A 14066-nucleotide genomic window follows, 5' to 3' on the forward strand; every position below is an offset into this window, starting at 1 on the left:
TGAGCAGCCCTGCGAGAACCAAGTAAAACAGCTGCACAGTCAGTCTCTGTAGGATGCAGGAGAGCACCAGCAATTCCCCATCTCCAGATGGTGGAAACACTTATATTCTTATACTGGACTCCAATTCTGATTCCACGGGGAGGCAGTAGTTGGAGGTAAAAGGACAAAGGAGCTTTGGGCCTGGTGGGCCAGTAAGGGATAAACAGGGATTCCTTCATGTGGATTCTGCGTCTGTTACTCACAAAACAACTCTCAGACAGCGGTTTGGTTTGCAAATTTCCAGGCTGGCTGGGAGGGGGCCGTCTCCCTGAGATCATCAATGGCCGAGCTCTTGTTAGAAGGGAGGGCACAGCCAGAGAGATCAAATTTCCACCCCAGGGGGCAAGGGAGAAGATTAGAACTTGATGGTGCTAAGAAAGGCCTCAGCCATTTATCCCCAAAATACGAGATTCTCAAGGATGTTGCACAAAAGTTGTGGTCTACCAAAGAGCAACGTAAATGTACAGTTGCAATGGGTTTGTTCTGTTACTCACGCTGACTGCTGTAACCAAGGGGTGCTGCGACCAGAAGCTGTAGAATTGTACCATGCACTGAATGTTTGGAAAGAGCCATGTGACATGATGACATTGATGTAGAAGCATGAGTTCTATGTTGAAGGAGTCTGTAACTCTGAAACGTCACCATTGTTCCCTGTAACTAGTCTTGCAACCTCTCACATGAGGAGAAACATTCCAAACCTATTGTGTGGCATGAAAGGGGAAACTGAGGCACACAGCCATTGTGGTGGTCTGGCTAAATGCCAAGGATGGAAGCATTTGTACCTTCTGTTACTGGACTGTAACTGAATTCCAAACATTGGCTGGAGCAGCTGTATGGACTGGTGGTCAGATGGGGCAGGACCCAGACCACAAAAGAACTGTTTGATCTGTTGGTGCTGCAGCATCTGTATGGGCTCTGCCCGCCTGACTTGAGAACGTGGCTGACGGACCGGGGCCGAAGCAGGGAGACCAACCAGCCTGAGGGAACTAAAGGGACTTGTCCAGCTGCATCACATAAAAATGGCCAATACCAAGCTCCTAAGTTGGAGCCTCCCCCAGCAGGATTATAACATGGAGGTGGTGCACATCAAGGGAAGCACCGAGGGTACAGCCGATGCCCGATCACGAGGGGAGGGCCCCGAACTTCCCCAGGTCACCGGCTGAGTGACCCCGCTCAGTTCGGTCTGGAAGGGGGGAGAGATGTGATGGAGTGGGGGATACCTGTGTGTATGTGAGTGGCTCACAGAGGTGTGGGGCTCCTGCTGAGGGTAACCCTGAGGACCAGGTAACACCTTTGTACTGGAGACAAAGCAGGAGGTGGAGCCTGAGGGGTTTGAATTGGAACTGGGAGTTGAAAGCAGTAAGTCTGGGCTGAGGGAGAGAGAGACAAAGGAGGGGGCCAGGCCCCAGCTCTGGGGGCCCCTCGGGGCCTCCTCTCCCCAACATGGATGGGACTGGCTGTCTCTGCCAGCTGCACTGACTCCTCTGTACAATGCTGTGTCCTGTCGGCTAATAAACCTGCTGTTTTCCTGCTAAGTGAGAGACTCTCCTGCCTGCAAATGGGGTGCAGAGCTTGGGGGACCCCAGAACCCCATCACACCTGGTTCTAAAATAACGCTCTGCTGTTCCCTGCACATCGGCCCTGTGCATCCTGCCTGCCTGGGTCCTCAGCCGCAGCGGGAGCGTCACCCTCGCGCAGCTCCTTTCCCCACACCTCACCTCCCTCCACGGCCTCCTGGGATGTTTCGAGGAGGTTGGGCGTGGCTGGCTCGTTCTTTCATCCCCTGCTCCGGGGGCGCGTCGCTCTTGTTGTGAGGTTTCCCGTCGCCGTAGCTGTGAAAATAGTGGTGTATGGACCTTGAATGTGCCCCAGTGAGTGCGGAAATTCCCGTGAGTCAAGGGGTGAGCAGCAGCCATGCCAGCAAAGGGCAGTGTCCCTGCGGCTCCTGTTAAAGCCATACACAGTGCCGCACTCTTCGTGCACCAGTCAGTTACGGAGTAGTAATTAATCCTCATTAACGGCTCTCCGACACAGTTACTGCCCTGGTTAATTGAAAGCCAGGGATTGCATAGGGTGGTTATTATATCTGATTAAATCCCAGCCAGGTATCAGCTGGGGACAGTAGCCATTCTGTGCGCTTCTGCAAGCCCTCTCGGCCGGGGGCTCTGAGTGTTTTGCAAACGCCGCTCATTACGCCTCACAGGCAGTGCTGAGAGGCAGGTAAGTAGCCTTAGGCTGAGCTGTTCTGTGCAGCACCGGCTAGTGGCTGTGGACAGGCCTGGCTGCCTGGAGCTCCTGACTTCTATCCCTGGGTCAGGCTGTGCCCCCTCTACAGGCTGATTACATTTCCTCCCTGTCTGGTCTGTGGAACAGGGGTGCCCCCCGTGGAGAGCAAGCTCCCCGCTTTAGGAGAGGGCACACGGCTATTTCCAGCCTGCAGTTAAACACCCCTGCTGGGTCCTGTCCTGCAGCCTGAGCCCCTCAGGCTTCGCAGGCTCCCGCTGGGTGTCACTGGGCCAGGTGCCGGCACTTTGCACCCGCCTCTTCCAGCCACGGAGCAAGGGGTCCCGTGCCCCGCATGCAAAGGGCCGGCAGCTGGATAACATTCAGAGGGGTTGGTGGCAGGAGTCTGAGGAAATTTCTGTTAATCGACTCGACTTGAATGGCCGTACAGAGCAGAGCCGACCGATGCAGCCGGTCGGCTTCCTGCCATTGCCGGGGGCCAGCGTAGATGGTTCGCCTGCCAGCACATTACTGGGGTGTAGATAAAAATGCTTCCTGACCCTACCGGAGGTGCCTTAAAGCGTCAGGGTCGAAAGCCCCGGCAGCTGTTCCAGGAAACGGTAATCGCCACTGTGGTTCCTGTGCAGGACGTAGATGATGATAAATGGGGTCTGTAGCCCCTCTGGCAGCCGATTGCCTCAGCCACGTCCTGCAGCGAGAAGTTCCACTGGTTAACTACATGTCTGTTTGCAGACTGGTTTCTAATCAGAGCCAATCACACTGCTGTAACACCTGCCACCACCCCAGTGCCCATGGCTGCTGGGACAGGACAGACCATGCTCCAGACCAGAGAATTCCTCTGGTGAGCTCAGCCTGCCTCAGAACATGCACTCCAAAGGCCTCCTAACTGACAGGGCTCTTGGCGACTCTTGAGGCTTCCGCTGAGAAGTGTTACCTCAGAAAACTCATTTTGTGTCCCACTTGAGGCTGCCCCTGGGGCCCCCGAGGAGAGGGAATCCCGAGATGCTGCAGCGGGGGAGCCCCTCAGAGAAGTCGGACGAGGAGGGGAGAGAGCAGCTCAGCTTCTGGTCAGGTCCCCTCTTGCCAGCTCCCTCTGCTCCACCCGGCCATGGGGGATGAGGAGGGCTCAAGTGCCAGGGAGACAGCTGCCACGTTCCCAGGGGAGGCTGGAGGTGTCTGGGGAGAAGTGCCCAGGCACCCACAGGATCAGGCATTCTCAGAACCTCATGCCGGGTTCCCAAAGCCCTCAGGCCGCTCCCGGCAGCCGCAGGGCAGCTCTAGACTGCTCCCGCCAGCTGCGTCAGCACAGCTGCGCCGCCGTAGAGCTGCAAGTCACCCGGAGACCATCTCGCCGCCTCCGGGAGTGGCAGGAGACGCTCTCGTGCCGACTTAGCACAGGCCAGGCTGGGGGTGTTCTGGGGTAACTGCCTCGCTCGGGGGCAGGTCACTTCTACTGCAGTGGGCGTGTGACGGAGCCAGAGTTACCCCAGGCGAGTTCTCCAGGTGAGCTGCTGCTGGACACCGAGCCCTTTCGAACACCTCGCTCACGGGCCGGTATAGCTCCTGACCCTGACCAGCTCCATGGGTGCAGTTCCCGGAGGCACTGAGACCTCATCTGGGGTGAGTGACGTCTCTGCTCTACAGCCTCGGCTCAGAGCCAGCTGGCCTTTAGCTCACGCGGGGGAGCACAGGGCTCTAGCCCCCACGCTCGCAGGTTCAATCCCTGCTGCTGGCAACCCGGGTCTGTTGGCGTTACACAGTGATCAGCCTTGGCGGGTGCCTGCTGGGGAGCCAGCCTCACCTGCCTCTGGGACTCTCAGGCCTGGCCGGAGGAGCAGTCCAGCACCCTACCCAAGGGGCTTCTGCCTGGCTTCAGTAGCAGCATAACTACAGTGCAGAACGAGCTCCTGGGCTGACTGGCCCCCGACAAGTCCTTCTAACCCTCCCCAGGATTGGGCCCATCCATGGTGCAAGGAGGAAGACCCACAGTCCGTTTGAAACCCAGCTGACTCCCCTCGAACCCTCCCTTCTTTGTCGGTCCCTGCAGCCTCCACTCCACCAGCTCCTCGTTAGGTTGCCAGCAAACTTGGGCGCTACACGCCGTGAAGTGTGGGGTTCTCTTTGCCAGTGGTGCTGGAAGCTTTGGGGCCCTATTCCCAGGAGAGGGGGCAGCTTGGCTTCCCTTTGCAAACCGGCGTGGGGATTCTGCCAGAAGAACCTGGTTCATCAGCTGGGCCCGAAGGAAAACCCTGAGCACCTTGAGCTGGGCAGTGATGTCACCAGAGCCGGCAGTGGGGAATCGCACTAGCACAGCTGGTGATGGCACCCTCTGCCCCATGCACTGCACCCCTGCTTCTGGGGCGGGAGGCCAGCTGGAGTCCTCTGCTAGGCTTCTCTCTGCGAGTGTCCGAGGGGCGCCGCGTTAGTCTGTATCTGCGAGAACCACGGGAAGTCCTGTGGCACCTGATAGACTAACAGATATTTTGGAGCATGAGGGCAGAGACCCGCTTCATCGGAGGCAGCGCGGAGAGCGACTCCAGTTCTGCTGCAAGGAGCAGCGTGTGGAGCGGAGGGCCGGGGCACTGGCCACTAATTGAATATGTCACCCAGCTGGAGCAGACTCATGGGAGGGCTGAGAAGCCCAGAGAGCCGTGGGGCCCCTGGTGCAAACGAAGTGCCGGGCCGGGCCCGGGGGTGCCCATTTTGCAGAGGGGGAAGATGCTCGCAGTGCTCTCACTGAAGAGCAGGAGGCCATGGAGATGTGCAGTGCCACACGCTGCCGGGCGCACCAGGAAATCAGCGGCAAAGACGGTGAGAGGCCTAAAGCTGTTGGTGTGAGGGGCTGTTTGCGGGGGCCGCATGGGCAGGGCGTGGCTTTGCTGTCACCTTGCAAGGTCTGAGAAGCTCAAAGGTGGCATTTTTCACCTCCCCGCTTTTGCTCTTCTCCGTTTTCAGCGATCATTTCCCCTTCTGTTACTTAGCGGCAAACTGCGGGGGTAAAACGGACCGGGACCCAGCCCCTTCTGAATGGCCCGTGGCTGCTGCCTAGGAGCGGCTTGGAACAGAAAGAAGTGGTGTGAGGTTCTGTGTGGGAGGGGGGTTAAATATTTCCTCTCCCCTTCTCCCCCTAAAAGCCATCTCAGGTATTCCTGGCTCGAGGAAGACACCCGGCGGCAGTATTTCCCACTCTTGCAATGGCTGGTGCTTTTCCCAAAAGCCCCCGGTGCTGGAATCCATATTTTTTTTTCAGCTGAAAGGTTCTGGCCATCCTGGTTGCAGAGAGCAGCTTGAAAACACGCCCCCGGTGCGCGTGGAGGTCGCAGCGAGCAAAGCGGACGCACGCGATGGTTATTATTTTCAAAGGCTCGTGATTTTGACGGCAGTGGTGATTTTGGGGGCTGACTCATCGTTTTGGAGCTGCTGGGAGTGCGTGTTCTCCACAGTGCTGTACGCTGCAGTGCCTTTATCCTGCAGGACGGCACAGAGCAGAACACGACGCTCCTAAAACAGTCGTGTAACAGCTGATTTGCGTGGCGATAGCCCCCTGCGTAATTGGTGGGTGGGCGCGTTCGCCTAAAACAGGGCTTCCGTGAGTGGCTCTGCAGCTCCCCGGAGGACAATGGGGTGCAAAGTGTTTGCAGATTCAGATCCCTGGTACCCTGTGCGGGGTGCTCAGGACCACTCAGCACCGGGGCTGCATCTGAGCGTTGTCTGGGGCTCCCTCTGCTGGGCACATGGCAACTCCATCGGCAGCGGAATCGGAGCCCTGGCAGAGTCCCCGGGAAAGAGGCTCCACGTGGGTGTCAGTCCCTCCGTGAACTGGCCGTGCCCCTTGTCCGCACTGTGTTAAACCCTGGGCAGGGTTGTGCTCCGCTTCTTTGCCTGGCAACGCCCTTAGTACTGCCCCGGCACACGGGGGCCCCCTCAGGAAAGGGCAGCAGGGCTGGCACCGTGCCGAGGCTGGGAGGACACAGGCGAGGTCTGATAGCAAACTCGGGCACAGCAGAGAGGCCAGCACAAGTGCAGAGCTACCTGGAAAAACCTGATCCTCCTGCCCCCTCTTTGCAAACCTGCTGTGTCGAGCCCAGTCCCCCACCCCACCTGCGCACGTGCTGTGACCGGAGCTGACGGAGGGGCTCCGCTGTCCTGCAGGCGCTGCTGTGAAATGCAGGCGCCCGAGGCTGAATCCCCTCAGAGGCAGCTCTTTGCATTCAGCACGGTAGCCCCAGGCCTGTCCTGTGGATCACTTCAATTTTGGAGCAGCCAGCATTTTCCAGCTCCCCGGGTGCCTTGTATTCACACACAAGGTTACCTGCGTCTCTCACTACAAAAAAGAAAAATGCAATCCCTGCCCCTATGAAAGCTGGGAGCCAAATATTCCTTGCCCGGCGGGTACCCATCGCCTGTTCGCTTCGCTCTGCTGCAGTGCAACCCAGCAGCTGATGGGTTTTGCCTTTACCCCGCAGTCTTATGGGGGAAGCTGCAAATGGTTTTCTGGAAGAGGAAGAGGAAGTGACTGCGAAGCAGAGCCCACCAGTGGTGGCCCTTGGCAAACGACATGTGCACAGTCTTGTTTCGTGTCTGTGATCAGGCTCCCAGGGGCTGGGCACTCACCACCCCTCCTGTGCTGCTCCTCCCACCTGCCTGGCAGGCTCTTTGCTCCCTGTTATCCCCAGGCTGGACGGGGAGCAGGCGGTGCAGCTGAAGTCTGGCGTTCCAGGGGGGCTTTGCAGGAGGGTGTTATGAGGAGACAACAAGATCTCCTGTGGCACCTTATAGACTAAAAGATATATTGGATCATGAGCTTTTGAGGGCACAGACCAGCATCTGCCCAAGTAGGTCTTTGCCTGTGAAAGTTATACTCCAATAAACCGGTTAGTCTGCAAGGTGCCGCAGGACTTCTCCTTGTTTCTGCAGACACAGACTAACCCGGCTCCTCTCTGATGTGAAGAGATGCAGAGTTAGAGCGGCTGTGGCCAGACAGGTGCTGGGTGCTGTCAGGAGAGATGCTCAGCCTGGGCCGCTGGGTGCCATCGGCGTGCTGCTGTTCCACAGGCTGATGCTGTGGCAGTCGTGTGGTGCTGCTGCCAGGCCTGCTGGGTGTAGCTGGGACGTGTGTGCCATGCAATGCTGGCCTTGCCTAGGCACACACCTCTACTGTGCCCTGTTGATCCCTGCACGTACTGAGTCTGCGTGACACTCGACTGATTGGCCCCAGGAGGGGGAAGCCGGGATCGGTATTGCGGGTTTTGTTCTGTGGCCCATTCCTCCCGCCACCCCCGTCTTGAATTCGCGTCATTTGGAGCTAGTCACCTGACCAGCATATGAAGGCGCTGGTGTGCTGGGTGCTTGGCTTTCGCTGCCACGTGCCAGCGGGCAGGGCAGGATAAAGGAAGAGAGAGCCCAAGTGTGTGCACCGCCTGTTAAGAAGGCTGCGCAGTGTCCCAAGGGCTGGTGACTGGGGTGGAGACAGGCCCAGGAGCAGACTGAAGGAGCAAAGCTCGCTCATGCTCCAGATCCAGTGCAAATGCTGTCTGGTGTCACTGAGCAGGGAGACAGAGAGGGGCGTGTGGGCATGGTGCAGAGTGCAGCAAATCGGCTCCTTCTACCGCGTGGAGCTCGGTCGTGTCACAGGGCAAACCCTCCGCCGTCCCCGCCAGACGAGCCTTGAATTCCAAGTGTCTGCTCCACGTCTGGGGAAGTGGGCCTTTCCCACCAAAGCTCGTTTCCTAGCAAATACACCTGCGAGTCTTCAAGATGCTGCAGGACGGCTTGGTGTTGGTGGAATGAAATTGTCTGGTGCGGCAGAGAAGCCGCTGAGGGTCCGGTAAGCGACATGTTTTCATTGCTGCTGTCGGCAGCTGAACAGAGCCACGGTGATAAACGGGCCTTTCGACAGCACCTTCCTTCAGGGGCCGTCTCTCTTGCCCTTGTTATGCGACACGTGCAAGTGGAATTCTCGGAAGCCGGCCTAAGAGCGTTCACACGTTGGGTCGCATCCACTTAGCTCACCCAGTGCAGCCTCCCACCTGTAGTAACCCCTGGGCCAGCCCAGAGGCTTTGCCACCCCTCTGGGGCCCTGATCTCCTGGGCAGGCGGGGCAGGCGCTGGGCCGTGCAGCCAGAGGAAGGGTCTCCAGAGCAGACCTTGTCTATTTGTAGCTCTGAGCGGGGCAGGCTGGTCTTGGCTCAGACCCTCTGCTCCGCCCCCCACTATGCCCATCTGCACAGAAGGGGAAGAGCAGCAGCCCAGTGGCAGCAGGGGGTGGGTAGCCCCCCTCTTTATGTCCCGCTGGCTCCTGGGCAGGCCTGGTGCACCGCTGAGCCCTGCTGAGTGCTCGCTGCACCACTGAGAAGATCCAGATAAAAACCTGAGACCGGAGTGACCAGACGCCCAAACTGAGCAATGTTGCCGTGACTGAAGTGCTTGGCGCTGGGACTCCTTCAGGGCAGGCAGGCAAACTGCCAGGTGCAGAGGCTGCCAGTAGGGAGGAGAAGGGAGCTCAGGGGATCAGCGTGTTCATGGAAGGGGCCCACTCAGATGTGGAAAATGACCAGATGAAAGCATCCGTTCCGGGGAAAAGCATTGCTGCCGAGCGCCTGCACAGGAGGGGGAAACGTTGCCCTGTAGTGTGTCTAGGTGCCTGACGGGAGCATCCCAAAATGCAGGCTGGTAGGAGATGGTCTCTGCCATTTTGATGGGAGAAAATCGATCGAAAGAGACGAGAGACCTTTGAGGAGCAATTGATTCAAGCCTTTGGTTTCTGCACAGGGAGCATGCTGCTGAAGTGAGAAGTCGCACCTTACACAGCACAGGGGGAGTTTGCAAAGGCTGGGCACTGTCTCAGCCTCCTGATCGGTTCCTGGTGCCGTAGGAATGGGTAGCCTGGCTTCCCAAAGACGCTTGCTGGATGGTGTCTGCGTCTTCACCCAAGTGCCATGAGGAGGCTGCCGTTTGCAGAAAGCCTTTGTTTGAAACACAACAGCCAGTTCCACACCGACGAGCTTAGACAGAAGCAATGCCCGGAGGCTGGTCACAGGCTGCTCCTACAGCTGCAGGCTCCGTGGAGATCTGGTTGGAGGTCATTGAAAGCAAAGACCTGGACCTACACAACAGCAAATAAACGAACAGATTCCTCAAGGGGCTGCACCTTTGCTGTCACCTGTCAAACACACAAGTCCCAGGCTCAGCCCAGACAGGAGGAGGCAGGTGTAATGTAAGTCGGAGCTCCTTGCTCCTCTCCTGCCTTGGTGCAATACAAAGGTTACCTCTCCCCTTGTCTCTCTGGGCCCAGCCCAACTCCAGCAGCGCTGCAAACAGCGCTGGACGAGCTGAGTCTCTCGGGGAAGTGGGTCTGACGAGCAAATAGACTGGAGCCTCGGTTCCCCGTCTCTTGTGTTTCACGCTCAGGCCAGCGTGCTCTGCACTGTGGCCACTGGGTGCCTCTTTGTCTCGGGGGAGTGAATGGGGTTATGAAGTGACTCGCAGCAGGCTGGCGCCTCGGACTTCAATTCGTAAAACTGTAGAGCTTTTGGGTGCAAAGTTGGGGGGGTTCTTTGGGCCCCAGAAAATGTCAGCGAGTCCCACCGCAGGTCTCCAGCTCTGCTATTGCCTGCCCACCAGGACCAGCACCTCTGGGCCTGCAGTGCATTATCCTCAGACCCCCCATGGGGGGCAGGGCCGTTCTCCCCAGGGCACAGACAGAGCTAACCCCAGCGAGGCCTGTTCTTGGTCACATGCTGTACGAGGGCTGTGGTGGTGCAGGGACTTTAACCTGGGTCTCCTGGGTCCCAGGCTAGTGCCCTAAGCCCTGAGCTGTCCTGGCCTCTGCACTGCTCCCCTCTAGTCCTGCCTAGTTACGAGGATGCGACCCTTCCCGTTCCAGCCCAGGCCAGTTGGAACTCCAGAGGTCAGGATTTAGCAAAGCCTTAAGCACACGCTTGGATCCGCGTGGGGTCTTAGCACGGACTTGCCTCAATCGGAGCCGGGGCCTGTGTGATGGGGTTCTGGGGTCCCCCAAGCTCTGCACTCCGTCCGCAGGCAGGAGAGTCTCTTACTCAGCAGGAAAACAGCAGGTTTATTAGCCGACAGGACACAGCATCATACAGAGGAGTCAGTGCAGCCGGCAGAGACAGCCAGTCCCATCCATGCTGGGGAGAGGAGGTCCTGAGGGGACCCCGGAGCCGGGGCCTGGCCCCCTCCTTTGTCTCTCTCTCCCTCAGCCCAGACTAACTGCTTCCAACTCCCAGTTCCAATTCAAACCCCTCAGGCTCCACCTCCTCCTTTGTCTGCAGTACAAAGGTGTTACCTGGTCGTCAAGGTTACCCTCAGCAGGAGCCCCCCACCCTCTGTGAGTCCCACACGCACACACGTACCCCCCACTCCATCACAGCCTGGTCACCTCTGAGGTTCTGCGGGGCTGTAGCGCGTTGGCCCATGTTGCTGTTGGGCTGTGCAGGCCGTCCGGCATGTTGTCCTGTCTCTGCCTCCCCGGGCTCATTCCTGCTTTACCCTGAGGCAGGAGGGGGAACTGAGCCTGCAGCGCCGCCAGACAGACCGAGAGCGCCAGACGTGTGGCTGAAACCGGCCCCACCCTGGGCAGTGGCAAACCACGACATTGGTCCTGTGCCCTGGGGAAGTGCTCCGTCGCCTGGCACAGCTGCTGGGGGCATTTCCCGCATCGCTGGCAAGCTCTCAGTCCCCAGAGACAGGCTGGGAGCAGCTGTGGCTGGGGTTGGGCTGGGTGGTCGCAGTGGGCCCTTCTGGCATCTCCCCACTACACCCTGTGGTTCCCAGGCTCGCGGGCTCCTCCTGGGCACCGCCAGCCAGCATGCCCGAGTGTAAGGGCCCCTGCGACTCTCTTTGCAGAAGAGCGTGAAGGAGGGGTTGCTGCTGAAGCAGACGAGCTCCTTCCAGAGGTGGAAAAGGCGCTACTTCAAGCTGCGGGGCCGGACGCTGTACTACGCCAAGGACTCCAAGGTAGGAGACGCCGCAGCCCCTGGGCGCTTTGCAACGAGGCTCCCTGGGCAGTGCCGGCACTGGGGCCAGGGCCTCGGCACACAGGGGCCAGGGCTGCTCTACAGACGGAGTTCATGCTGCCTCCCCAGGGCAGCTGCAGACTGCCCCTGACAGACAGGGGAGTGACTGGTCTGCGCTCCTCGGTCGTCTGCCCCCCCTCAGGCTGCTGGATCTTGGCTTTCTCCTTCCTCTTCCTTGAGGCCCCCCAAACCTCCCCCGCCCATGCAGGGAGGGGAAGGAGACACGCCTTCATGGCCCCAAGGCATTGAAGGGGTCTGCCCCACTCATCTGGGGCACCCAGCAGCCTGACCTGGGCGTCTCCTCTCCCCGGCAGTCCCCCCAGGGTAACAGTGTCCCAGCTAATACGCTACTGGGGGAGCTCAAGGGGCGTGGGCCTTCCCCTCCACCAGCACGCACACTCCCCGTTGCACCTGGGTGAGCCAGCTGCTGAGACAGACAGACAGACGGCTTCTCCGTCGGTCTGCCGCCCTAGCCCTGCGCTCTGGTCATTGCTACCTGTGGGCAGAGCCCCTTGGCAGAGCTCCCAAGGCTGCCAGCCCCTGCCAGGGACACGGAGTCCCATCTCAGGAACATGCGCTCTCTTGCGAGCCGGCTGTGATGTCCTGATCGTTGTACTCCGCTGGGTGGGGAAGAGCGCTCCGGACGGCCAGGGATTCGGAGAGGGGAGGGCCCAGCCCAGTGCAGGAGCCTTCCCTGCCCGGTGTCCTCCAGGACCTTGCTCAGCCCGTTCGCGAGGAAGGGAGTGTCACGAGCCCCAAATCCGGTCCCAGTGGGAGCAGAGCGAGGCAGGTGGGAAGGCCCATTTCCTCACGGATTCCACAGGGCTTAGTCACCTCCGCACTGTGGAAAATCTGGGGCTATGAGCAGCCCCCCCAGCTCTCTTCCGTGAGGGGCCTCCCAGCGTGTCCTCTGTGAGCCTGCCTGGGGCAGCCCAGGCCCTGTCTCCTCTCGGCCGTGTTCCTGCTGCCCAGGGGGCCTGCTGTAATCGTAGCATTGGACGGGACATGGATAGAGCAGCCGGTGCAGTGCCCTGGTCTCAGGCAGGATCAGCCCTGGCAGGTGTTTGTCCAGCCCCATCTTAAGAGCCTCCAGTGACGGGGACCACCGCCTTCCTTGGGTGCCCGTTCCAGAGCTCTCCTGTCCTTGGAGCTGGAAAGCTTTGCCTCAGCTCTCACCTAAATCTCCCTGGATGCTCCCTTTCTTCCTGTCCTGCCTGAAGGGAGCGTGGAGGATAATGGGGAGCCCTGAGCACATCTGAAGCCTGTGGTCGGTCCCCCCGTCGAGGCTACCTGTGGGCAGTTACGCTGAGATGGCTTTACTTCAGTCCCCTGTTCTGCACGGCACAGACCCAGCCCTTCCTCAGGGGGTGGATTTTGTTGCTCTATCGCTTTTGTTGCTCCCCCTCCAGTTTGTCCAAACCCTTCTGAAAGCGCAGCCCCCCCAGAGCAGGACACAACCCCAAACACCCCTGCCCCGCCCCGCACTCCTCCGTGGCACTGCTCCCACTCACTCTATCCCACTCCTTCCGGTACTTGTTGTCTCTCCCCTGGCTCAGGGGATTGGGGTGCAGGCTCTGAGAAGGGGCTCAGGGTTGGGGTGGGGTGCAAGGGGGTGCAGGCTCTGGGAGGGAACCATTGAGCACTGCCCTTTGAGTGCAAGGTTTCTACCGGTCTTCCGCCCACCTTTGGTCATTTCAGCTCCATCCCATTCCCCTTGTTTGCTAACGAGAGTGTCCCGTGGGACTGTGTCAGAGGCCTGCCTGGAACCAAGGCAGGGAGCGAGGTTGCTGTGGCCTGGCTTGCTCTTAACGGACCCAGACTGGCATTTGCTTCTGACCTGCTCTCCTCCTGGTGCTTACAAACTGACTCTAATCTTCATTCTGCTCCCTTTCCTGCTGTCGACAGCTGACTTGTCTGTAATTCCCTGGGCCCTCTTTGTTCCTCTTTCTAAAGATGAATCCTGTGCACGTCCTTCTTCAGCCCTTCGGGGCCTCACCCGCCTTCCGGGGGTTTTCAGATAATTGGTAATGGTTCCAAAATTGCTCAGCTAATCCCATCAGTCCCCAGGCTGAGTTTCACCAGGCCTTGCTGATCTGACTACGTCTAACAGGGCTGAATTTTCTGTAACCTGTTTTGGCTTCTCCCTTGCTAATATTGTGACAAGTGTCTGGTCACAATTCACCTTTTGAGTGATGACTGAAGCAAAATAGGCATTAAACCCCTCAGCTTCCTTGGTGTCATCCATTAGAAGATCCCCGGACCTGCATGTTTCTCTGCCTTCCTCCTGCTCCCAGTGCATTTAAAGCACCTCTCCTGATTGCCGTTTGCAACTTTCTGGGCCTGTCGCTACGAGCTGGTTATGTTCCCTCGTCCCCTCTTTAGCCATTGGTCAGGCCTATGCGTGTGTGGAGTTTCTTTGTTGTGTTTGGGTCAGTAAGGATCTCCCGATGGAGCCACATTGGCCTCTGGCGAGGTGGTTAAGGTGATCCTGTATTCGTCTTTCGTTACCTTTGCGCAGACAGTTCCCTGCCGCACCTTGCAGCGTGTCTCTCTGAGAGGCTGCCAGCTCTCCTGACTGCCTGTCTCCGGTAGGTTTTCTTCCCGAGATGGGGAGGTCCAGCCCCTGTATTGTGCTGCCTCCCTCCTGCCTTTCCTTAGCATCATGAAGTCTGTTGCGGCATGAGCACTGTCCCCAGGTAGCTGCCAGCTGTGAACCGTCACCTCTCAGCCACCCGGCTGCTGTCT

General features: G+C 58.9%; 1 protein-coding gene across 1 annotated transcript in view; it reads left to right on the forward strand.

The window, feature by feature from the left end:
• The window catches only part of DGKK (diacylglycerol kinase kappa), a 120713-nt gene that overhangs the window by 51391 nt on the left and 55256 nt on the right, over positions 1-14066 (forward strand). The window contains exon 2 of the mRNA XM_075007515.1: positions 11152-11262. Within this exon, the coding sequence (XP_074863616.1) occupies positions 11152-11262 (111 nt within the window). The remainder of the gene's footprint in view (positions 1-11151; positions 11263-14066) is intronic.

Source organism: Carettochelys insculpta, chromosome 13, assembly GCF_033958435.1.
Source record: "Carettochelys insculpta isolate YL-2023 chromosome 13, ASM3395843v1, whole genome shotgun sequence".
NCBI classification, from domain to species: Eukaryota; Metazoa; Chordata; order Testudines; family Carettochelyidae; genus Carettochelys; species Carettochelys insculpta.